This window comes from Platalea leucorodia (assembly GCF_965183815.1).
Source record: "Platalea leucorodia genome assembly, chromosome: 3".
Classification (NCBI taxonomy): domain Eukaryota; kingdom Metazoa; phylum Chordata; class Aves; order Pelecaniformes; family Threskiornithidae; genus Platalea; species Platalea leucorodia.
The window spans coordinates 103,675,367-103,701,339 of NC_138825.1; the positions used below are offsets into that span (position 1 = coordinate 103,675,367).

Here is a 25,973-nt window from a genome sequence, read left to right on the forward strand (position 1 = left end):
GCCAGCTGGCATTGGCTGTATTGGACATGGGGGAAGCTTCTAGCAGTTTCTCACAGAAGCCACCCCTGTAGCCCTCCCCTTCCACTACCAAAACCTTGCCACACAAACCCAATACAGAGGACCAAAGTACCATGAAGTATTCAGGATGAGATTTTATGCAGTTGCAAAATTGTCATGTTCTCTGTTTTATTTTCATTCGCTTCCTTCTTAATTCTTAATATTTATTTTACTTTTTGACTGTACTAAGTGCTCAGATTAAATTTTTGTGACATTATCTTTCATGATGCCAAAGTGTTACCCTTATCTATCAATTCAGAGCACATCATTTTATATATGAAGTTAGAATTATTTTTGTCTTGTGCATCATTTAATATTTATCTACATCAAATTTCATCTGCGAGACACTTCATGTTAGAAGATCTTTGTCTGTTTTTTCACAGTAGACCCTTGTCTTTACTATTTTCAAAGAGATGTCTGTCATTAATAAACTTTCTCACTGTACTGATATTACCATTCTCCAGATTGTCTGTGAATGTGCCTGACAGCACAGGTCATTGCAGAACTCTGCTGGTGACACTGTCAGTGCTGGAACTAACAGTTTATTTATATTTCTAGTTTCTGTTTTTTTAACAATTTTTTTTGGTCTGTGAAAGAACTTTTGTGCCATGGCTACCTAATTTCTGCACGAAGTTGGTGACAGACTTCGAGAAAGTCCACACAGCCAATATCAAGTGAGTCATCTTTGGGGAAACAATGTAATTACTCTTTCAATAACTACACATATTTACTAAAGACTTTTTTTTTCTTCACAAAAGCCATGGTGACTTTTCCCAGGTTTACCATCACTATTCACTAATTCTGTTCTTTGCTACCTTGGCCAGCATTGAATATTGGATTTACAAATCTGTATTTTCCTAGATCATATTTGAAACTCTTTATAAAAATTGAAATCCTCTGAGCCTCAGGTACAAAAGAAGTTTTAAAGAAAGATGTTAGACACCACTCTTCTTATGTCAGGTATTTCAATCTTGTCTTCCTTAAATCTTAGTTATTTGCTATTTTTCATTTTTTTCTACTTGTTCCAGAGTCACAGCCATTTCTAGTCATATGATGATGACTTTTGAACTTATTCTCCTCTTTATCCTGTCTCCTGGTGCTTAATATGGCAAGGATCTAAAAGTTACTTGGCTGCAGCTGTAAACTTCAGGCTAAAAAACATGGGTTGCCTACAGAGGGAAAGAGAACAAACAAACTCAGCTCTTTTTCTTGTAAATAAATGGCTTGTCTGGGCAGGAGCCCTCAATGTAAGGCTGACTGTTGCAGTCACTCTCTGCACCTCTTTCCCTTACTTTCTGACTGTCTTTTCCATTCAAAACCAGACTGGCCTAACATTTTGAAGAGAAATAACGTAACATGTCTTTGTGCTGGAACTAGTGCTTTGTGACTTCATGATGCAATTCATTTGTTGCTGCATCACACTGTGTGATTCATGTTTTTTCAGATTTCTTTTTAAGGGTCCAGTTAGGTTAAGACAGGCTGTCATTCACCCCTGGGAACATCTTGTGCATCACAAAGGCAGCAATTTCTATGGTGACTGTTCTCAGGTGCTGAAGGGAAAGGGCAGTTGATAAGCCATATTAAAGTTTAAAAATATTGAAATCTATTTATAGTTTCAAGCTCAAGCAGTGATATTAGACAGTGTTGTTTCAGCTGTTCAGAGAGGGCAACTGGTGCATGACTTTCAGTGTCAAAGGAATGTGCTGTCATACAGAGATAAAACCAGTCCTTTATTATCATCTCCTTTTGGATCTGGCTAAGGATCACTGTCAGTTCAAAGTCCTTCCTTTTGCTTTATGTGTCTTCATGAGGGTGTTAACTATGATTGACAGTCATCTCATATGCTGGATAAAGTCCATTTTTCTTATCTCATTGATTGATTAGTATTGAAATCTGCAAGGAAAAAACCTTTTCGTCATCCAATAAGATTCAATTTATGTTTAAGCATCTAGACCTCACAGCTGGACATTTATAAGTCACGTGTCACTCCAACATAAGCCATAATGGAGCAACTTCTGATTCTTTAGGCTTTTCTTCCTTGAACGGATTCCAACCTACTAGTTCTAATTCTCTGATTTATGTCTCACATAATCACAATTGTAAAGCTCAGCCTGTCTGTTCAGGCTTCACTTAAACACTGATGATGCTCAGTAAACCTTCAGAGACTTTAGAAGCATCTTCACTCAATCCTTTCAAAAACTTCTTCAGCAGGCAAGTTACAGTTCCTTTAGCTGGAACACCCTTGTCATTATGGTCATGAAACTTCATAGGATGCTTTTTTACTTTCTTCTCACTTTGAGAGTCAATTCATTCAGGGAGTGTGTGTGGACAGTTGGTTATAGGAAAAGAGGAACCTTCATCTCAAATGACTAGAGCTTATAGCCCTTTCTAAAGTGCGCAGAGCATTCCAGAATCTTAGCTGGTTTTTGGTGATTTTTTCTTCTTTAAATATCTACAAGACTGTCCAGATCCTTCCTACACTGTATTTTTAAACTCCTCTGAGTTATCTCCTTGAGGCTGTGTCTAGTTTCAGCATACCTCTTGAGGCTCTCTGTTCTCCACACTCCTGAAGAAGATTCTTTTATTTTCACAGAACTGCACGTTTCAAGAAATCATCCTATTTATTCAGGTCCAATATTAAAAGATCATACAAAATGAGTCATTCTCACATGAAAACTGATAGTCAAAGCAATAGTAACCAAAACTTACTATGAGTTCCTTGCTTTGTATTCTTCTGCTGTAGATAACTCACACTGCAACAGAGTTACCATGACCTTGAGATATATCTGTGTTCCAGATGACTGTCATTCTGGCTGGCAGCCATTGTGACATCCATACATTCAACAAACAGTGGGAAATTATAGAACCCATAAAGCTGATGCTTAGTAGTATGATCCTACAGCTATTGATTGCATGAAGGTATCCAAGACCCACCACCAGCTAACTAGGTAGTACAAAAAGGGTTTCTTGGAGTTGCTTGTAGCATTAAATGCATGTGGATTATAATAAACAAAACAAAAAAACTAGCCACCCCAAAACCAAAAAAAGAGGTTGGCAGCTAATAGCTAGAGATACCTGAGACAAGTAATCCATATCTATATTCATTTTTCTGATAAGTTTTTCTTTTCCCTCAGCATCCTTATTGCAGTTCATTGATACAGCTTTCTGCAGTTGAGGGGGAAGGAAAACAGTATTGCCTTTGAAAAGAAGTCTTTTTCTTACAAGTGGCTAGGTATATGACTTCATTCTCAACAATTTATTTCTTAAATAAACCTTGCCGTAAACTTTACCACACCAGAAGTGTGACACTCAGGGAAGAGTACTCCTTTTTATGCCCTGTACGAGTCTGTCTGCTCAAATTATGATGTGACTGTTGTGATGTAGACTTCTTTGCAGCACAAATTTAGGAAAGGCAACCAGCTCAGTTCTCTGATTATTAGGCAATATTAAGAATGCATAAATGTAGTGCCTTTCATAATCTTTTGTTCTTCATGGTACTCTATCAAATCCACAGGTATTTTCTGATCCTGGCCTAACTTTTTAGTCAAGTCTGTCTATTGTTACAAGCATTTCAGTTCTGTAGACTAAAAAATGTAAAGAAAGCTAAAACTTTAAATGAATTATGCGCATGGCATAATTAAAGATATAATCTCTTTATGCAGTGTGACATTAAATTCAAAGTATTTAACATCAGCTTTACATTTTAAAATTATAGCTTTTCTCAAGAAAGCTCTCATGAAAAAAATAATTTTGGGGAGCTGTGTAGAGAATGGTAAGGGTTTTGAACAGATAGGTAAAAATAAAAACACAGACATGAAAACTGATGGAGTTTTAAAAATTATTGCATAGGTTAGAATAACAAATCCCTTTAACAGTCATAAAGTTAGCTATTTTTTCCTGAATAATCAGTAGTTAAGTAATCAGATATTAGATAGCTAACTGCATAGAATTGGACTACTTCACATCTGACATGTATTGTGACTGAAACCAAAAAGGACACAATCTATCTCCAGCAGGACTTAAAACACAAAGAGAAAGTAATGATGTTTTGATAAGTTAAACTTTTCAGTTAATATCTTCATAACCAAACTGTACTTCACATCTAGCTCTATTCACTAATAAGTGTTTTACACTTGGTAATGCCAATAATTTGGTTTCATGAACATTGCACAGGTGGGAGGTACAGGGAAAGAGAAAAAGAAAGAAAACTGAAGATCTGATAAAACAAACAGGTTAGCCAAGAGGTCTTTTAGAAATGCTGATTTTTTTAGAATAGTTGTTTGTCATATGATGCAAGTATGTTTTTAAATGCCTAAAATCTTTAAAAATAAGGAATAAATAGACTCATTATTAAAAGGAATAAAATAAGAGTATCCTGACTTAGGATTCAACGGGAAGGCAGTGATAAGCCTTTCAATAAGTGAAATATATACAAACCAAATCCAAAGAAACTAAGTAAACTGTGACTTCAGATTTTGTTTTGAATATAGTAGAATTTTTGTTGATTAATACTTGCAACGTCCAGAAAAACACAAGCAGAAGTCTATTAGGATAAGTCAGCTATCATGGTAGATGACACTAGATAATATTTGATCAGGAATTTTATTATCAGCTCATCATGAATGCAAAATTTGCTTGGTAATGCGTAAATGGTGTAGGTTTATAATATAGGTAGGTATGGCACTTTTTATTATAAAGCATTAGTTCATAAGTTAAACTAAAATATAAATCTTTACTTTTATTCCATGTATTTCTTTCAAGTTCTCATGCATTTTGAAACCCAAATCATAAATTATACAGATAGATCAAGGATCATGAATACAGAATGAGTTTATATGTATGTGTGTACACATGCAAATAAAAAAGAAATTCAAGTAGTGTATACTGAATATTTTCACATATTATGTTTATAAATGGAAAAATCAGATACTGAAAGTTAGTTTCTGTTTCCAAATGGTTTCATATGCCATCATAGCTGGCCATGATGTTTCTGATTAAAGCTCCTCTTATTCTCAAAATGCAATAGATTGTGTTCCAGTATGCATGCTTGTGCAATTCTACTGTTTCATGTACACTTACTGTACTGTTTCATGTACTGTTTCATGTACACACAGCTATAGAGTTGCAAAAAGAAATATTTATATCCAAGTTGAATTAAACTTTTTAAAAGGTACACCTAGCTGTGTCATTGTTAAGACACAGTAAAGAGGAAAAACAGTTTTGTGACTAAATGAAACACAGGTTTTGGAGAGCAAGGCCAGTTTACAGCTTCTTGCGTCAGATCAAAGAATGAACTCTGTAACTCTGTTTTGAATATGTAGACAACAGGGTTTTTTACTATAAAAATGGTACCAAGATGTTACAAGTACTGATATTTGTAGAAGATTGTAAGCTCTTTCTGCTATAGAAATACAAATAGTCATCACCATTATTCATGGTACCACGGAAATGAAAGTAAAGGTTGAGCAATATATGTCAGAGAAATGCAGTATAATTTAATCTGCTAAGGTTGAATCTACTGTTATTTTTAGGACTCCTGGTTGCAAAATGGTAACTCAGCAAAAAGAAATCAAAATCTTGTTCACAGGCAGAGGAAGCACACAATATATATAAGTAAAGCCAAGAATTAATTGTTGGTATAATGAAAATGTTCACAGTTTAATTCAAGAAACATTATTAGTCTACATCTAATTTTTACAAAAAAAAGAAAGAATAATAGTGCAGTTAGAGTACTTTTATACAAAAGTTTCAATAGTAATAATAATAGCAATAGCTATAACACTATTAAAATTGTAACATAATTCTTAGTTTCTGTCTCTTGGGGTTATGCTCACCGTTCCATTGCTCCTTTAGGTCTTAAAATCAGTAGTTTTTGACTGCTGGAGTGGTTAGCACCATAAGTCATCAGCCTCTACATATTTTGGCATGAATATGACAACGATGTTGCTGCTTTCTTCTTGCTCCCCTAAACCCCACTTTGGATCATTTTTATATGTTTGCTAACACACTTTTACACCTTTATCTTTGTTTACTGATCTGCAACTACAGATCACAGTGCATCCAAATTTACTATATACGGTATGCTTTATGTATATTAGATACTGGTTTTTTTGCTCTCTTTTTTACCCCTAAAGCCGGTTTTATCCAGCTCCAGGTCTACATTTCTTGACCTGTGGTGAGTGGTTTATAGCCCTGGAGTCTCCAGTGCCAAGCCTGTACCTCATCTCTTATCATCCCATGCTGCCTACCCCCGTAGACCTCATCCTGTCTCTCCACTGCTCAAGGCCTCTCTGCAGTTATACCAAACCCACATTCCCTTATCCTACATAATTTTGTAAAAGTCATAAATATTTCATTCTAATAGAACAACTACTTTTTGCAGCTATCTGCATAAAACTATGGTTGTACTATGCAAAGATAAACAAAAGTAAACTAGCCATAGAGACCTGGTCAATAAGAGAAATTGCTGTCATAGAAATGAAGTATAACAAAGCTGCAGCCACACCAAGAAAAGTTCAGACAGGGCAAATCTGGCAAACATAGTCCTGAGGCCTTGCAAATTCAGTACAAAGGTTGTGACCTGTTACTAGGAAAGGCAATACTGCATTGCAGGGCTATGTGGTTACAAGGTAGTAGGGGGCCAGAGGTGGAACAATGAAGTCAGCTGTACCAGAGAGTTATTCTAGGTGACTGACTTGGCATTCTAGTGGTGGTTGGGTGTAGTGAGACTTGTTAACACATAGTTGTATTTAAACTTACTATATGTATAAGAAAACATCCACAGTATAAATAAATGACTAGTTTCATGATATTCGCATCTCTCACAGCACATATTAAATGGTTGTAACATTTTATATTTCTCAGCTAAAGGATGACAGCAAATATTTATTTCTCAGAAATTACTCTTCCAGGAGTCCATGTTCAGCAGTAAAATATTTTTGAATGATCACTGCACTGTAAAAGCCAAACAACCACCAAATCCTAGTGAAGCTTTTATACATATTTGTCTGTCTGTATGCATTATTTGACTATATGTTTGTGTATATGGACTACACGTTTTTATATATGTATGGGTAGGTAAAGCTATTGTGTTTGGTGATACTAATTTGTTGTATTCTGAAGGCCAAAATTGCTTTCTGCTATGTGTATCCGGCAATCTGCTGCATTTAATGATACACTCTTTCAGTGTATCTCAAGTGAGCACTGAGGCAGTCCGCCCAAGGAAACATAGTTACATCTCAGTGGGAATGAGCAGGGATGTATTTTTCAAGGCTTGAACGTTCACACCTGAAATCCAATTACATGTCCATAATGGGTTTGATTCATTCCTGCTTTACACCTTTTCATCTACAGTTACACGTGTTTTAACAGGCCTCTAATCATCTATGCTTTAAGTAACTGTCATGCATTTAACCATGCTTCTGTTTCAACTCATCCTGAGTGTCACTCTCTTCCAGGCTGTAGATGACCTGTACTTTTCATCAAAAGGTGTGATTATGGTGCATCCTGAGAAGAGCAGGAAACTAGGTCATTGTTCTTGTTGCTCTCCATGTCAGATTTCAGTCAGAAAAGAACTGTGAGGTGTTGCATAATTAGAAGGTGGAAAGCCCAATGCCATAATCAAATTTCCTTTCATCAACTCACTAAATTCCTAAAGAAAAATTTGCAGATCCCACAGAATGAAGCTCAAAAAGATAGATTTTCCTTCTAGTTTTGCCACAGGCCAACATGATTTTTTAAATTGTCTACATTTTTTCAGCAATTGAGGAGGAGCAGATAAAAATTTAATCCTTGAAACTTTGCATAATGTCACACACATTAGCACAAAACTTGGGTGCTATAATGCTTGCATGGCTTAGAGTTTTTCAGATGGCTTTGATTGATTGATTGATTTATTTGTTTGGATTTTTAAGTATGTTCTGGTACATCTGACTTCATAATTTTTACTCTTACTTTGGTTTTGTAAAATTTTGTGATTTCAGGTAACTGAAGTATTAAGAATATTCTTTGTACTATCAAGGAAAAACATTTTGTGACAGGGAAATAGATAAGCAAAAAACTATTTATAATTGATAACATATGAGTGAAACATTAGAAGATCTAAACATCTTTTGGTTTGCTCTTTTCCACTTTGTTTCATAGAACACAAACTATTTTTGTAGAAAGACCATTTACATGGGGGAGACAACCATTTGCTTCACAAATTGAAGCTATCATATTGTTTAATTTGTACTTAAAATACATATTTAATGAGGAAAGAAAACAGTTATATAAAATACAAATTAATTTTACAGTTCTAATTTTCAAGATCATAATCACTAAGATTGTTTCACTGTAAAACAACCTATGTAACCTGATAAAATGTTAAACAAATATCGTCTTCCTGACACTAATTATTAGAGAGCCTCTCCCCTTTCGTATTTTACTTTAAAGGTACACAGGATATTGCGCCTGGACTATTTTCTCTTAGATAAGTACAGCTTTAAGATACTGCACTTCTGTTAATTCCCATGCATGGCAGCATTGGACAGTTCACATCGTAGATCTTTTATTATTCCTTTTATCATTTAAGAGTATCCTTCCCTGAGGACAGGAAGTGGAGAGGGAGGTGCTAATTGCTTCTCCCTGGTATCCAGTGACAGGACATGTGGGAATGGTTCAAAGCTGTGTCATGGGAGGATCAGACTAGATATTAGGAAACATTTCTTTACCGAGAGGGTGGTCAAACACTGGGACAGGCTTCCTAGAGAAGTGGTTGATGCCCCATGCCTATCAGTGTTTAAGAGGCATTTCGACAATGCCCTTAATAATATGCTTTAACTTTTGGTCAGCCCTGAAGTGGTCAGGCAGTTGGACTAGATGTTTGTTATAGGTCCCTTCCTGACTGAACAGTTCTGTTCTGTTCTGTTCTGTTCTGTTCTGTTCTACCCTACCCTACCCTACCCTACCCTACCCTACCCTACCCTACCCTACCCTACCCCTATTCTATCCTATCCTATCCTATCCTATCCTATCCTATCCTATCCTATCCTATCCTATCCTATCCTATCCTATCCCTGATAGAAAAGGCCATATTACATGTATTGCTGTAAGTTCTTGTCTTCATGTAAAAAAGGCCACCATTATGTTATTAAACATAGAAGATGTCAAAGGACAACATTTATTACACTTTAAAATGTATTTGTTTTCATTTATCTTGATCAAATTATTTTTTCATTTTCATTTCAGGTTATAAAGACTTAATACCTCTTCTTGGTCAAGTATTAAAAAACAGGTCTAGCTTTCAGGGATATTTTGTGCTCTACTTTTGTTAGGAAGTGCCAGGACACAGTTTTAGCATGTTTTTTCAAGCTCTTTGATACAATGCTGTTATTATTGTTCAAGATAGATCAGTTTTAGTGAAGGCTAAACCTGAACATGATTTATTCAAATCAATGCCCCCACTCCCAACTGCATTACAAAGTCTCATTTGGCAGCTTTATGAGATAAAATAATATAATGCAAGTGTCAGAATTTATGGTAAATATAATAAATGCATACTGTGCTTATACTTTGTGGGATATTCTACAATATTTTATGATATATTGCATCTTTACACTTATTTGTATAAACACATGGAAATTATAATAAAATATGGGAATGTATTATTGTGATATTCCTTACAATTTCAAAATCAGAACTAATGTGATAGTCTGTTTTTCTAAAATGTTCAGTGATTACACTTTGCTTTTAAGGCTTTTGTGTAGTAATAGATAAACAAAAGAAGAAATTGCAGGAAGATAAGGACATAATTTTGTTAATTAGCTAAAAAAAGCAAAAGTATATTTGTAACTCCACCTAAGGATTTTGCAGGTTTCATTGACATATAAGTAAAATTTGCACCACTCTCATATCTTAAAATTCACTTTACTTGGTCACTGGGCCAGATTGTCTGAAGAATGTTTTACACTGTATTTAAAGTTTCTAGCTGATATCTTCATGTTTCTAGATGAATAAGTATTTCAACAAGAAAGTCATTAAGCACACATCTTTGGAAGAAAACTAGCTTATTTAAAACTGGTCTAAAAGTCTTTGAAGTTTGTCTGTAAAGACATTCTTCCTTTTTTTTCTGTTATTTTATTGACAGCACATTTTGCTATTAAGTAAAATTAAAATAGTTTTTCTGGAGTAAATTATTTATATGTTATACACTATGATTTAAAAGTAAGTCACATAGTACTGCAGAGGGAAAACTGCAGCTACCCTTTTCTACTATTCTCTTTACATTTTAATGGAGTTTTTACAGAATCTCCTCATTGTATATTCATTACAGATGATGCCTAAGTGAACTGACAGAAACTGTTCTGTTTACCCATATATAATTTGAATTAGATCCAAATAATGGCTTGTGCCCCAAAGTGTTCTTACAGGGCACTGTTACCTGCATATTTGAGCAGATTGCCATATGGTTTTGAGACTAATGGTATAATTTTTTACCAATATAGGTCAAGAATAGCTCTACTCAAGTGCTTACATATGCAAAGACGTAAAATCAAGGTAGATGATATAAGAATCAACCCTGTAATCCTTAAAGTCAATCATATTTACCACTTTGTCTCAGCACAGATAAATTTCATGGCACAGGATGAAAATAAAAATATTAATTATCACTGAGATATGAGGGACAATTTCAACATAAATATAGGATTTGAGAAAGTGCATTCAGCTATGGGAGATTAGATTTTAAAGCTGAGGTAGGTAGACTTTTATTACCAAAAAGATTAAATATGTAATTAGTTTTTGTGTTGTGCTTTTTATTTTTGGAAATTTAAACTACGAGAAGCATTGCTGAACAAGGCTCAAAATGTATGCGCTGTCGTCACTGTCATTATTCTTATGGCTTTTGGGAGAAATTGTTTTGTTTTCTCACCGTGATCACTCCTAGAATATTAATATTTAATATAGTTAAATGCAAATACATTAATAAGTAATTTAATTAAAAGTAATTTTAATGTTTCAATTTATAATGCTAAGACAATTCTCCTATATGGTTGTGGTGGGTTGGCCTTGGCTGGCTGTTAGGTGCCCACCAAGCTGCTCTCTCAATCCCCTCTCCTCATCAGGACAGGGGGAGAAAACAAAAAATAATAATAATAATTAAAAAAAGCTCATGGGTCAAGATAAGGACAGGGAGATTGCTCACCAATTACCCTCATGGGAAAAATAGGCTCAACTTGAGGAAGATTAATTTATTGCCAATTATTTATTTATTGCCAAAAGAGAGCAGGATGGTGAGAAACAATGATAAAAACTATTTCTCAGGCCTGACTCCTCTACATCCTACCCCACCAAGTGGTGGAGGGTGTTGGAAATGGGAGCTGCAGCCAGTTCATTAACAGCTCCTCTCTGACACTACTTCCTCACACTTTTCCCCTGCTCCACTGCGGGGTCCTTCTCGTGGGATACAGTCCTTCATAAACTGCTTGAATGTGGGTCCTTCCCATGGGCTGCAGTTCCTTGTTATTCGTGGCCAGTAAATGACAAAGTTTGGTGTCACATGCTAACATTCTTACTACTTCCTAGACCATAGGTAGGTCAAATCTCTCAAAATTAGGAAGATGGTTTCTTTTTTTGGTTTAATTTTTCATTTATTTTCTGGCTCAAAAATATACATTCTAGTTTAATACAAGGTTACTTAAATTTTGTTGTATTTAGAATATTATCACAGTATTTACTGGAAAAAATGTAATTTAGTGAGGTGAAACACAAACAGGTATGACATAATAATTTAAATGATTTCCTTTTAATAGATTGAGGTATTAGGTGAAGTGACAGGAGGATATTTCAACATGAAAATCCTTATGTATTCTGTTTACTTCAACAGGGCTGGAATTTCAGCCTTGAATTTTGGTTTACTAGAGTAATACAGGGAATTATTTAGAAAACAATTTTTTTCTTGTTTCAAAAGTATAGTTGGGCCAACAAGCCATGTAGTTGCATGTTGAAAAAACACAATAGGACAAAAAGCTTGGCAGAAAACACAACTTTCAAAATTAGTTTAAGTTCATCTGGAAATATGAATGACAAAATTTCACATTCATAATTTTTTCTTATTCATAATTTAAACACAGGGCAAACTTATTTGCATTTTTTTATTCAGAATGAAGTTAACCTCAACTTATTTAAATTTCTTTGTGGTATATATATTATCTAAAAACTGTCCAGAGTTATATAAAACCTTGGTGTTATGACAGTGCAATGTCCATGTAATATTACTACACTTTTATTACAGGAATATACATTCAGCCATAGTTCATTCATTTTCATCATGTACATAAAAAGCCTTGTATGTATAAATATATATAAGCAGTTTATATGCCTTAACATTTTAATTAAGAGGTTTTCTATATGAAGCAGGGTCCTGCTAATGACATCAAACACTTCAGGACACAAGGGATACAATTCATTTGGCCATCCTCAGGTGTCTGTTACTGTATGAGACGCTCAGGTATTCAAGATGTCCATGCAAGGCTAGCAGGTATGACACATGGAAAATCCATACCCTTCTGGAGAGGCAGTTAGAAGTCAGGCCGGATGCAAAGACAGAAAACATCTGAGTGTGGGCATCTGAATTTAGCTCAAAGAAGGATACACTATATCCTGACAGTGTTTGCTTTTGCTCTAAAGGTTCATTTCCATAAATACGATCCTCCATTAGAACAGTAACATACCTGCTTTATCAGACTTTCTAACTTAGCTCGGTATGGCTCAGACCTTTCCATTTTCTATTCTGAATAGCATTAAACAGTAGTTGAACTCTGAGATTGTATACATTTCTAGCAAATTAATTCCACTGATGTGTTATATTTTTCTGAGGCATTTACTTCTATAAATATTTAGGCATCTGCCTGTACCTCTGGAGGCTTTCCAGTATTTACTTCAATTGCCTGGTTGCACAATACAGCGTGATGCCAAGATTTGTCACCTTTCTAAATGAAATAGTTAGTGCCGTTGGAACTATTTTGCCATAATAACAAGAAACTGACAAGCTGAAGTACTCTACTTCTCAGGGAAAACGGGTGCTTATGGACCTTTCTGCTACTGTTGACAGACTGTTAGTACTGAAGGAAACTATCTTTAAAATTAGTTTCATAGCTATAGAATGCATGAAATATAGGCTTTACCCACCATGTTCAGCCAAAAATAACATTTGAGTTAGAACTACTTAGTTTGGTTATAAGGATATAGATTTCCCATAATGAATTCTTGTTTAAGGTCATGAACAGAAACACTGCTTTGTTATTTTGTTACTGTTATCTCCTGGATATTCCACTGGCCAACACATCATTACAAAGGTGTATGAATTCCCTCAGTTTATCTTGTACAATGATATTTGAGTTGGGACATATAGAATTCATTAGATTTTTTTTTTATATCTACCTTTTCTAAAGTTTGAATGTTTGTCTTATTCTGTCCATGTTTTACATGAAGTTTAAGTAAGAAGAATTAAAATGTCATAAAACTCTTGAGGAATTGTGCTGTTAAATAAGTAATTTTCAAGCACCTGAAATGAATTCCCTGAAGTACTACACGATAATAGCAGAGCTGAGATCTAACTCTCCAGATTCCTGCCTAGGGCTCTGTCTAGAGAATGATTTGTGTTTGAATAAGTGGATGTGCACCTTTGATATGTAAGCACTTCTTCATGTAGCCCTTTACTTCTTGTGCTGTATCAAGCCACATATCCACTTTGGATTAATTCATAAAATTAACCTATTCTTTAAAGACTGTAGGGAGTAAGACAGTCAAACAGGGTAAACAAAGTATGTTTCTTCTGCTTGAATTTCTGAGGCCAAAAAAATTAATGTGCTCATTTAACAAGTAAAATTCTCAGCCCTTATTTAAATTGGAGCTCTTATCTGGTGATTCATGTATTCTTAGTTTCTATATAACTTGTTTTTAACAAATGCTAACTGGGAGGTTTTAGTTTTCAAATTTAAAGAGCAGTATTTTCAGACCTTGTTTTGAACAGCAAATCTAAAAGTATTTCTTTACTTCCTATCATTGCTGTGTCTTTTCCACAAGTGGGTGCTGCTCACCATTTTAGAAAAAGTGCTTAAAATGTTTTGAAAAAGATCTCCAAAGATATAAGCACAGTTGGAATTGTTTTTCATGAATGGCAAGGAAAAGTAGTAATGAATGCATGCTTTTTTGCCTGCTTTTCCATTGTTCAGTTAAAAAAAAAAATGGTGTATAGTGTTTCTTTAAAGCTTATACTTCCATATTTGTTTCCTACTGATATTCTGACAGTTGGAACAGCAGCAGGGACACAAATGAAAGCCGTATACTTGGCATTTTCCTTTGGCAGAAAATGAGAAATAGAAGAACGTGCTACTATATCAGAGAATTGCCTTTAAAATTGTCCAAAATTATGAATTTTAACCTTTTAGTGTGAACATATGAATCATTGTTTGTCTCCTCTTGCAATTCTGTGTTTTATTGTTTTAATTTTTATTTTCTTTTTCAGACTTAAATAAAGCTGATTGATAATTCATTAAAAATATGGCTCACAAATTTGTGAAACATTCATTGTGCTTTGATATTTGACTTAAAAATTAACATTTAAGGCTTTATACTATTCTGTGTATTTAGAAATGGCAACATATTTGTATATATATAAAACAAACCAAAAAGAGAAGAAGAAAAACATCTTAATGGTTAAGATGGTAAACTGAAACTTGACATGATGTCTAGACACTGTTGTGAAAGGGTAAAATCTAACTTGGCAACAACCTTCTTATCTGACTGCCTAACAGATTGTGGCAGCTCTGTTAACTCTGAAATCATCATTATGGAGGGTTGTTTTCTGTGTCTCCCTCTACACAAGAAACAAAACTGTGTTTAATAATGTGCTCGTTGCCTTACTGTGGATATATTTAAATTATTTAAATACATGATTAGCTATAGAACTATTTTACATAATCAACAACTACCACTAAAAATGGCACTTCATAGTAACAAGAATTTTAACAGTTAATTCAAAATTTTTTTCTTATTTTAGCTTCCAGCCACTCTTGTCCATTCTTACTACATATATACATAATCAGAAAGTTATTCCTTATAGAACTAGTCTAAGATCAATGTCAAATCACTTATTAACTTTTACTACATAAAGAAAATTCACTGATTTTCTTAAGATTATTGCTATTGTTTTGTTTTAAAGATCTCAAATTATTCATATTTAATGAAGAGCTATGTTATCATAGACAATCCAAAGAATGAAAAGTGATGGGGAAAAAAACAATTTGTGTTTGGGGCGTGGGGCAGCTGGTGATACTCATTATAAAACAAACTATTGGATTTGAAAATTATTTTTTTATTATTCTTGTGATTATACTATTATTTTTTCTTTCTTTTTTAAAACAGCATCAGCACCTTTTATTTTACATTATTACTATTATTTGATTTATTATTACTGCTATTTGCTTTTTATCTTTATTTAATTTCTACCAGGTGTGGTTATTAGGTTCATTTTCAAGTCATTAGTGGGGGCTAAAAGGAAAATATGTTCCTGAGAATGAGAAATATAAATCATAATGCCAATATTGAAAAATAAGCAAATTTCTTTTTATAATTACTTTTTAAATAACTGCAATTGTTGGATAAAGGTAGTACCAAAAGCCTTCAACATTTCTTCAAAATAAGAAACAGAATTATCTAAGTGTTTTCAGTAAATTTGCTGTCCCTCAACAAAAACTGGAGGAATTAAAATTTTGCAGGACAGGCCCTTCTTTTTAGCCTAAACTTTTTTTTTGTCTGTTTGGAGACAGCCTATTTCAACCTGGGAGTTATGAGTTATTCATTTTGCATCTTATTAATTGCAGCTGTACCCTTGCCAAATTATGAATAATACTGCTGTGATTCATAGTTTACCTTTTAAGGGCTTTGAGGCAAAAGAAAACTTGTTTCATAAAGAACTATGAAAAAAAAAAATTTTTTGCTGGCTTTCACTTTACAAAATTTGATCTCAAAAGTATCAGCTGCACTATCATTTCACTGGTTTAAAAGGAAAATTGGTCATTAGATATACTATATTTAAAAACAATTTATGTTTTCTAAATTAATAACAGTTTTACATATGTATTTTTTTATACCTATACCCTTATATAATCTCAAGCAAATTCCTTGCTAGGATGCAAATGTGCATAGACACAATGTTTATTACCTTTAATGGGTTAAAATTATGCTGAATTGTCTTTACTATCTGGAAAACAGCAGATGATCTACAATTGGAATACAATTTATATCTAGCATTGGAAGCTCTTGCTAACTAAAATTTCATTATCTGGATGCAAAATTTGCTCTGAGTGATATTATATATACCCATGATTTATGTATGGGCACAGGCATCTATGCCTTCAGGTACAACTGGTGTTCTTTAATTTTTTCCTATCCATTTACAGTGGAGGTATATATATCTTAGGAATCCTGTATCAGACACTGGTATAGCTTAAGCCAGTCGGACTATTGAGGGACATTTAGGCAGAACTGTTAAAATAAACAAGATTGTTAAATGTAAGAATAAAAGTATTTTCTTTCAACCTAATAATCTGTTTTAAAGGTCATAATTTCCACTCTTTCTCTTCTTGCTTTCTTACATTGATTAATAATACAATTCAGTGCATGTTTGAAGTTATAGTCACAACTAGTCTACTGTTAAATTGTTTATGATTTTGGATCCATCTTCTCTTTTAAGGTAATAATTATACAGTTCTTGACTCTTCTAGATGAATATTTAAAATGTTTTTTAGAAGAAACTTAAAATATTGTGTGCCTACTTAATGTAAAAAACCCCCACCTTTTTCTCAAATATATCTTTAAATAACAATTAATGTAAACATCATTCTCCCGTTGTATTGCATACAAGCTCCAAAGTGAGTAAACTTTTTGTAAAAATAAACAAAGAAAGAAAAAAATGCCACCAGAAACAAATTTGGTTGTACTCGACACCTTTTAATTTTATATCATTTCAAGGAAGATAGTGTTACCTAACGAACAGAGAAATTAATTAGAAATCTGGGTATTACTGTTTCTCAGGCTATGGAATTGTCTTTTGCAACTTATTTTATGGGTCTGTATTTCAGTCTAAAATTTTAGTAATAAGGACTGCCCTCCTTTGTAAAGCACGTTGATATCTTCTTCTGAGTAAAACTCTTTGTAAACCTGTTACCATTCCTTCCAAAAGAAAAAAAAAATTCTCTAACATTTCAGACTCAGTAGTTAAAAGAAAAAAAAAACAAACAAAAACCAAACAAAAAAACCCAACAAAACCCCTTTATCTCTTTTTGGACATTTACCTTCTTTTATTGTGAGTAGAGGTGGGAAGGCCTATAGAGAGAACTATAGGCAATGGGCAACACATGGTGCAGGAACAAGCTTGGCAATAATGTAAGGCAGTGTCATGGGTTAACCCCAGTAGGCAGGTAGGCAGCTCAGCCCCACCCAGCCGCTCACTCACTTCGCCCCCTCCCCACCCTCCTTCCATGGGATGGGGGAGAGACTTGGAATGGTAAAAGTGAGAAAAATTGTGGATTGAAATAAAAGACAGTTTAATAGGTAAAGCAGAAGCTGCATGCATGAGCAAAGCAAAATAAGGAATTAGTTCACTGCTTCCCATCATCAGGAAGGTGTTCCTGACCAGGAACACTAATGACTTGTTCCTGTCCAGGAAAGCAGGGCTCCATCACACATAACGATTACTGAGGAAGACAAACACCATCACTCTGAATGTCCCCCCTTCCTCTTTATTCCCCCAGCTTTTACTGCTGAGTTTGACATCATATGGTATGGGATATCCCTTTGGTCAGTTGGGGTCAGCTGTCCCAGCTGTATCCCCTCCCAACTTCTTGTGTGCCTCCAGCTGACTCACTGGTGGGTCAGTGTGAGAAACAGAGAAGGTCTTGATGCTGTGCAAGCACTGCACAGCTACTAAAACATCCCTGTGTTATCAACACTGTTTTCATCAGAAATCCAAAGCATAGCCCCATACAAGCTTCTATGAAGAAAATGAGCCAAAACTAGTACAGGCAGTCACCAGTTTCACACTATTTAGTGGATTGTGTTAACAAGGATGATGGTTATAGGGGATTGGATTCAGGTTCTAATTAAAACACCACTTTGTTGTCTGCCGATATGTTAGGTCCTCAGGCTTCTACTTTAGTTACTGGCATATGGGGAAGTAAATATAGCAAATATTTAGTTGCTAGCAAGCAGCATAGCTCTGCGGGGTCCATTAACTGTGTTGCCACATCTCACCTGTGAACACCTAAAATGCTGGAAAGTTCCTAATAAATTATTTAATAAAGTTGTAGTTTAATTAAACATTTTCTCTGATGTTTTTTGTTTCAGAATTTCTTTATTGTTTTCATTGGTGACTTAAGTGAACTGAAACCCAGTTACAAATTTACATTCCTGCAAAAAGATATGCCTAAGAGCTATATTTATAATAAATTATTGTCATTCCCATTATTTAAAAATGTTCTGCATTTGTATGGTCCTGAGAAGAGAGAGAAGTGCTGTTACTTTCTTAAAGAATCTTTGCAGAAAATGTCTTTATGTTATGTTATAAAAACTCCCTTATATTTCAGAAAATGTTCCCATACGTATATTTTCTTCATGCTTACTGTTGCCATGGTCTGAGTATTGTGGTCATATTTCTGTAAGTCATTCCTCTGTATTTATAACTTGTACCTAAAAATAGTAATTATCCTCTGATCACACTAATTTGGTATGGACATTCTTGTGGCTTTTTGAGTTGGTGAAAAGGAGGTGTCCGCAGTTCAAATTTAATCATCCATAGAATTTGTGCATAAGAGTTACCTAGTTTTATTGCTATTTCTAGTCAATGATCTATGTTTCCTCTTCCACAGGATTTTGGGCATAGTCACAGTGACTCTTAAGACTTGAAGGCATATCACTGTAGGAGGGGTGGGCTAGGGAAACAGCACATTTTTTAAAATTTTAAGGAATACTGGATCCATGTATGTATTCTCTAACGATGGTATCATCTTTTGGCATTGCTTCTATATTATGTTGTTCTTTAAGTGAAACAGACGCTCCAAAACCTGGTTTAAATCTCTGGTTTAAACATCTGGCTCATTTATTCTAGAAATTTTAAAAAGATTTAAGAATCTGAAAGACTATAGTAATATTTCCATGTTTGTGCCTGTAGTAATGGCTTCTTTTGCTTCCACCTCCCTTTGAGCATGATGTGTCTGTAAAAGAAATGACAGAGCCAAAAACATTTGCATGATCATGTTACTTCAAATTTTACATAGTGGCAGAGAGAAGATGCAAAGTAGGAAAATACTATTATATTTGAAGCTAATATGGCAATGAAATGGAGTAACCTGTAACAGTTGCAAACAGCTTTCAGCAAAAGCCTTTATGAACACATTTTCTATTTATGATTTTAAAACTTCAAGTTTCCCTGTTCACGTATTTTACTGTAGTTTTACTGAGGCAACAAATTGTCTCACTTCTTCTCATCTTTAAGAGAAGCTCCTTCAATGAGGCCCTGTTTCTTTTTTTTTTTGTTTTTTGTTTTTTGTATAAGACACATTTCCACTAGCACGTGTTGTGCTTTTTTGAAGTTGTTTGCTTGATCTGCTTGTAAATGTAACAGACATCTTATGGGTAGTTCTCTTTTGTGCTTGCATCTTAAACCAAAATTTACTGCTCTTACTTTTTACTTTGTATTTACTATATTGAATGCATAAATTTCTAACATATTTAAGAGATAATAAAATGGGTCTTATTAGTAGTGAAAAGAATGTGTACACCTAGGCATTTTGGAAATGTCACGTTGCCATGTTCCCTACTGCTTCTTCCAGGAAGAATGTCCATACAGAAATTTATGTTAGAACAACTCTGGTGCTGCCTTTCCGCATTACTTGCTATAGCAATTATGCCAGCAGAAGTATATAGTGTGGGAGTGGCTAGGATAAAGGAAAATACTTCTAAGGAAAAAGTAATTATGACAGAAAATTCACTTGCAGAGCTTCCATTAGGTGCCTCCTTAGTTGTCTCATATTTTTAAGGTTTTTGTTTTCACAGTCTATTTATCTAATCATAAGTAATCATTCTGAATTGCTTATAAGGGAATTTTGTCTCATACATTTCAGAAAGCAAACAGGATCATTCTTCTGTAAGAAGTATAACTGATCATCCAGAAATAAATATAATAGGTTTGGAAGTAATTTTTGTGTTTCCAATTTTTCTTAATGAAAATTAATTCTTTTCTTTATTTTAATTGGTTCGGAGTAAGCATATTTAATTATGATGATTGGGTTAGTATTACTGGATTATTTTTAACTGTGAAACAACATTGAATCTGGAGAAGCATCTCAGAGTTGCTTTTTCCCCCCAGTATATAAAACAATATTATTTAACCACATATGGGTATATTGTTGATATTGGTTCAATCCTTTTAAGTTTTTCCCACACTGTATTCATACCTATATCCATACAAAACCGTCTTACATTCTTTCTCAAAATAAACCAACAAACAATCCTCTTTCCATTTAACAAATCTTAAAAATCCTCCTGATGATTCAGAGCTTTATCTACAGAGGAACTAATTTTATCTAAATATATCTGTGTAAGCATTAATCTCCCATAGTCATCCAAACTGCCCATATAGTCAATAGAAAATACTCTAAATAGCTGTTTGGTCCACCTTAAGACAGGTAATGTGACTTGTGTTCTAGGTGTCATTTTCTATTGATTGACTGTAGAAGGAGCCATGATTAGACTGGGTGCTTAATGTTTACATGGTAAAATTTAGGTTTTATGAATCAGATTAAAGGAATTTAAGTTAGACTTCTTAAATCTCAACCATTTGAATGTCTTTCCAACATATTTTATGTGTTAGTAGAGAATACCAATCTTCACTTGGAAGTGAAGATAACAAGATTTTGTTTAATAGTGTCTGCTATTTCTTCACACACAATGTATTTCCCATAAAGAAACTTTTCTTGTAACGTTTCCTATAAGCTTAACCAGGTCTTTGGATCTTTCATTTATGGTTTCTATTCAATTACTTTTTTGTAACTTATTTTATTATTAAAGAGGTGAACATTCACATTTGTTTTCAAATTGTAATGTAAAAGAGTTTGTGAGTCTAACCAAATGGAGCATATTTAAATAATACATTACAATATTTTCTCATGGAATATTCTATCAGGTTTCCCCCCCCAAAATAAAATTTGCATTAAAAGTCTTATATACGTGGTTATTTTTATTGCCAGAAGCAACTCTGCTTTTATGCTTCTACATATATTTGTTGCTTTTATTTGGCTTTTTAGTCTTAATTTAGTAATGGAATTTTGCATGTTAACCACTGTTAAAATCTAGGAATACTGGAACATACATCAGGAGCAGATGGAAATGTATATTATTTTATCTACAGCATATTGCCTGAAATTCTTGTGATTATTGAAACGTAATGTAGATAATGCAGTACACTTTATCTCAAAATCTGACATGTCTGCAAAATATGCTGTAAAGGACCTGTATTAGATCACAAAACAAAACCTCTGACCTATTGCCAAAATAATTATACAGATATTTGTGCTAATAATGGTTTCATAGCGATGATATCCTAGGACCATTTAGCTTTTCTTTAAACCTCCCACTCTTTTACCTTTTAATGACACCCCTGTAAATATTAACTCCATTTTAAAACATACAAGGGGTCTTAGTCGTGGAGTCAATTTTAGCATACTTTCAAAAATATAAACATACAAATAGCAGAGATGGCAAAGCACGGTATGAAAAGCAAGACATGAATTTATAGCAAGAGGCAATATATTATCTTAGATCAATGGGTATTTTATTAAAAACAGGCTTTTCTTTGGGTTAGAAACTGAAGCAACATAGTTCAATGTAAGCTTCATCTACTGGTAGTGTAAGTTCCTCTCTGAAGTTGCTAGACTCTTCCCATTCCACCACAGAGAAATTATATTTGCTGGCTTTCTTTTTTAATATTGAAAAAGTTTAAACAATTAGCTTAGCTTGGATGCTGCCTTTTTACAGGGCTAAAATTTGGATGAGATGAATTCTGCCTTGAAGATCACATAGAAATAAACTTATGTGGATGGAAACCATTGTTTTTTCACATATTGCTGCCAAAATAGCAGCATAATATGGCTGAAGCAAATCTGGCCCAAATAGTGTTTTTAGCCACAAAACAGAAGAAAAGTTAATTGCATTTTCATGCAATGGCTGAAGTTATGTGAAAGTATGCCCAGGGGTATCTGCAAAATTTAGTATAGAGATAAAATGAGTAATTTTGTGGAAAATCACTGTGACTTTCTGCACTTTTATATCAAGTTGTCTGCAGAAACCTTGGTATCAAAATACCAAAAGGTGCAGCGTAAGTATGTATACATACATATAACCTGCAACTACTTCTCAGCAATACAGAACTCTAAAAAGTGCTTGTCTTAGAAGTGTTCTTCTGTACAAAACTAAATCCATTTTCATACTTTGTTTTACCTTATAAAATTTCAGTTTCAGTAAATTATAAATACTTTTTCAAAAAATTCTGAGGGATACATTTTTAATTTTCTGAGCAATTCATTATTAAACATTGAGTGAAATAATAGTTTAGTGTAAGTAATTTACGTAAGGAAATTTCTGCTTTTATATTTCTGTGCACCAGCCTCCTCCACCTTCTTATGAATTGATAGTTCATACCTGCCATCTTGTTATTGTATAATTCAACACACAATAAGTTTTTAATTTCATATACTTCCAGTATTATGCTATGTAGTTTTTATATAATTATTATATTAAACCAACATTTTTACTGCTGTTTATTACATCTTTTCAATAATAAGAACAATTACCACCAGTTAGAGGTGATTGGAATCTTTAGTATATGATGATACCTCTAAAACACTATGGCAAAGACTTCGCTCTTGGTATTGGAAAATACAGAAGTTTCGCCACTTCTGCTTTTTCTATATATCTTTCTCAAATCAAATAAGACTAACCGAAATCATGAGTGGGTGCTTCATGACTTGATTTATGGTAGCCAAATAATTTGTTTTAAGACTAGAACAGATCAGATAACCTGTGGGTATGTTTTGAAATAACTGAGTTATTTAATTTTAATAGGTCATAAAGCTTGCTTTTGAAGAGTTTGAACTGGAAAGAGGCTATGATACTCTTACTGTTGGAGATGCCGGGAAAGTTGGTGATACCAGAACGGTGTTGTATGTGTAAGTACAGAACTTCAAAAATTTTCCTTGGAAATTTGTTGTCATTTGTTGTTTCTTCTGGGTCATGAGATATCTATTCAACTTTGTAATTTTAATGTACGTAATTTGTTTATATAATGTAAGCTTAAAATTCAAGTACTGTCAAAGAAATTTGTTCGTTACAAAATTCACTCCAGATCTTTAGTAGGATCTTTATAGGCTTTAGTATCAGAGACTGAAAACTGCAGAGAACCAAGATTAGTTTTTTTTAAAAGAAACAGGTATTATTAGTATAACTCTAATTGTATTCACAAGCAATGAAGAGAGTAAAAAAAAAGGCTTAGATTTCAGCAAACAGAAAATACAACTTGTGTAAAATAAATAACCCATTGATTAATTTCAAATTTTTATACTTAAAATCGGATTTGCGAACAAAATTTTCATGAAAGCACATAGGCCACTGTTCAGTAAATTTAAACGTGCTTTATGGATTAATATAATATAATAGATATAGTATATAATAATATGATACAATATGATATGATATAATACAATGTAATGTAATATAATATAATAAATATAATATAACATAACATAACATAACATAACATAACATAACATAACATAACACAATATAATATATGTAGAAAGTGTAACAACTTCCGTAAATTTGAAGGAAAATTCCAAACTAGATAGCTAATCTTAAAATACAGGTCTTTAATACTATCTGGGCTAATGGAGCGAACAGAATCCTGTACAAATTGCTTAACCTCATCTACCTTAACCATCTCATTTTGGTTGCATATGCTCGTTTTCCTTCATTAGTAATGGACACTGGTGGTCACAAGATACTTTATTTGTAGCTTTTAGAGGGTTAAGTTAGCTTATGAATCCTGATCAGAGAATACAAAACAAAATTACAGGATTAATATATCTACAGTGACTAAATACGAGAAACGAGAAGCATTTATTTCATAATAACGTTACTTGACATTGCACAGAAATCTACTTAATAAAGACAGTATTGAACACATTTGATAAAAAGAATCCATCATCATTTTATATTTTGAGTTTTTTTTAATCCATATAAATTATTGAAATATTTATTTTACATAACTATAACAAATGAGTGCACACCCACAGAATTTATTTTAAATTAATTAGAATATTTTTGGAGGGACAAGTCTGAGGCAAATATCTTCATTTTATTTATTTGTTTATGGATTTATAATATTTATTAATGGCTACTTTCTGAACTATGATATCAAATTACATAGAACTAGGTACCACTAGTTTAATTTGTCTTAAAAGCTAAGGCTGGAAAATGATTGGATTATTTGCATGATGCAGGTTTCTTGTGTTGAAATAGCAACTAGCTGCTACTGAGTAAATTGAATTCCATGTTCTGAGTACTTGAAAAAGAAAACAAGAAAAAAATCCTGTTTTAAGACTTTAGACTTTAAGCTAACAAGAAAAGACTGGAACTGGGAGTGAGAATTTCAACACCCATGTTTATTTTTTCTTGTATTTTGCAGTCCAATTAAATATTGCCACAGTCTTTCTGGAGATGTTAATTTAACTGCTTGTGACTGACAAGGGTTTGCAATTTTTCCTTTTTGTATTGGGATACGTTTTTGCTTGCAGGGATCCCAAAACTCCTTCAGAGTTAAGTTTTTGAATTTAGTAAATTTGGTACCCCGAATTGTTCATTCTGTTTGTTACACTGTGAGAAAAAGTTTGCCTTTTTAAAATTACTTATCAACTAACTGTCAAATTTCTTTTTTTTACCTTTCCATTGGAAGGGATTTAGCCTGTGACATAATCCACATTTATTTTCCATGACTGCCTAAAAAAAAAAAAAAAATAAAAAAAATCTAGAATAGTCTTAGCTCATATTAATTGCTGGTTTTGATATCTTAAGAAGGCAGGCCCCCATAATCACATCACCTCCTATAACTATTTTTCACTGTAATAACATTTTACTCTGTGGCAGACAGCCACTTCAGAATCTATGATTGTCATTTCTAGCACTAGTACAATGTTCTTACTGGAGACATGCAGTACTTCTAGTCCTTTCCTTCAGTATGATTTTTGACTAAAATAACTACTGTTTTATCCTTATTACTCTACAGCCTATCTCTTAGGACTACAGTACAGTGTTGGCCATTCCATCTTTACTGTAAATTGTATCTGATGAAAACAAGGTCTATGCAATTAAATTTGTCTGCCTTTTGGGTTGCAGTACTTTGCAGATTAGCACTACTCTGAAAATCATTTGAGAAAGTAAATGATTAATAAGTTAAATACAGTGGAAATACAGGAAGGCCCAAGTGTGAAACTATGGTGTCACAATAGTTAGTAATGAATCTGAATTTCTGGTGTGACATCGTTTTTGCAGTTATTAAACACTGTATTGTATAATGCATTATGACATATATTATATTTAAACCTCCTCACGGATATTCTCCATTTCACTTGCTTTTGAGAAAGGTCTTCTGTGGATAGAAAGTAACTTTTCTCATACAACACTAGGTTCACTTGTAGACTACATTATCATGAGAAAGCTCATAACTAAATGTCAAAGTGATTTTCTTACCAAAATTTTCTATTAGCTGGTTTTAATAACCTCTGTTGTATTTAATGAGGTTTGAGCAGCACCTTGTAGTTTTTTAT

At 33.5% G+C, this 25,973-nt stretch overlaps 1 protein-coding gene across 1 annotated transcript in view; it reads left to right on the forward strand.

Annotated features, from left to right (window-relative positions):
* Positions 1 to 25,973, forward strand: part of CSMD1 (CUB and Sushi multiple domains 1) — a gene marked incomplete at both ends in the record, with an annotated part of 1,257,610 nt that overhangs the window by 871,771 nt on the left and 359,866 nt on the right. The window contains one exon of the mRNA XM_082305706.1: positions 23,218 to 23,321. Coding sequence (XP_082161832.1) covers positions 23,218 to 23,321 — 104 coding nt within the window. The remainder of the gene's footprint in view (positions 1 to 23,217; positions 23,322 to 25,973) is intronic.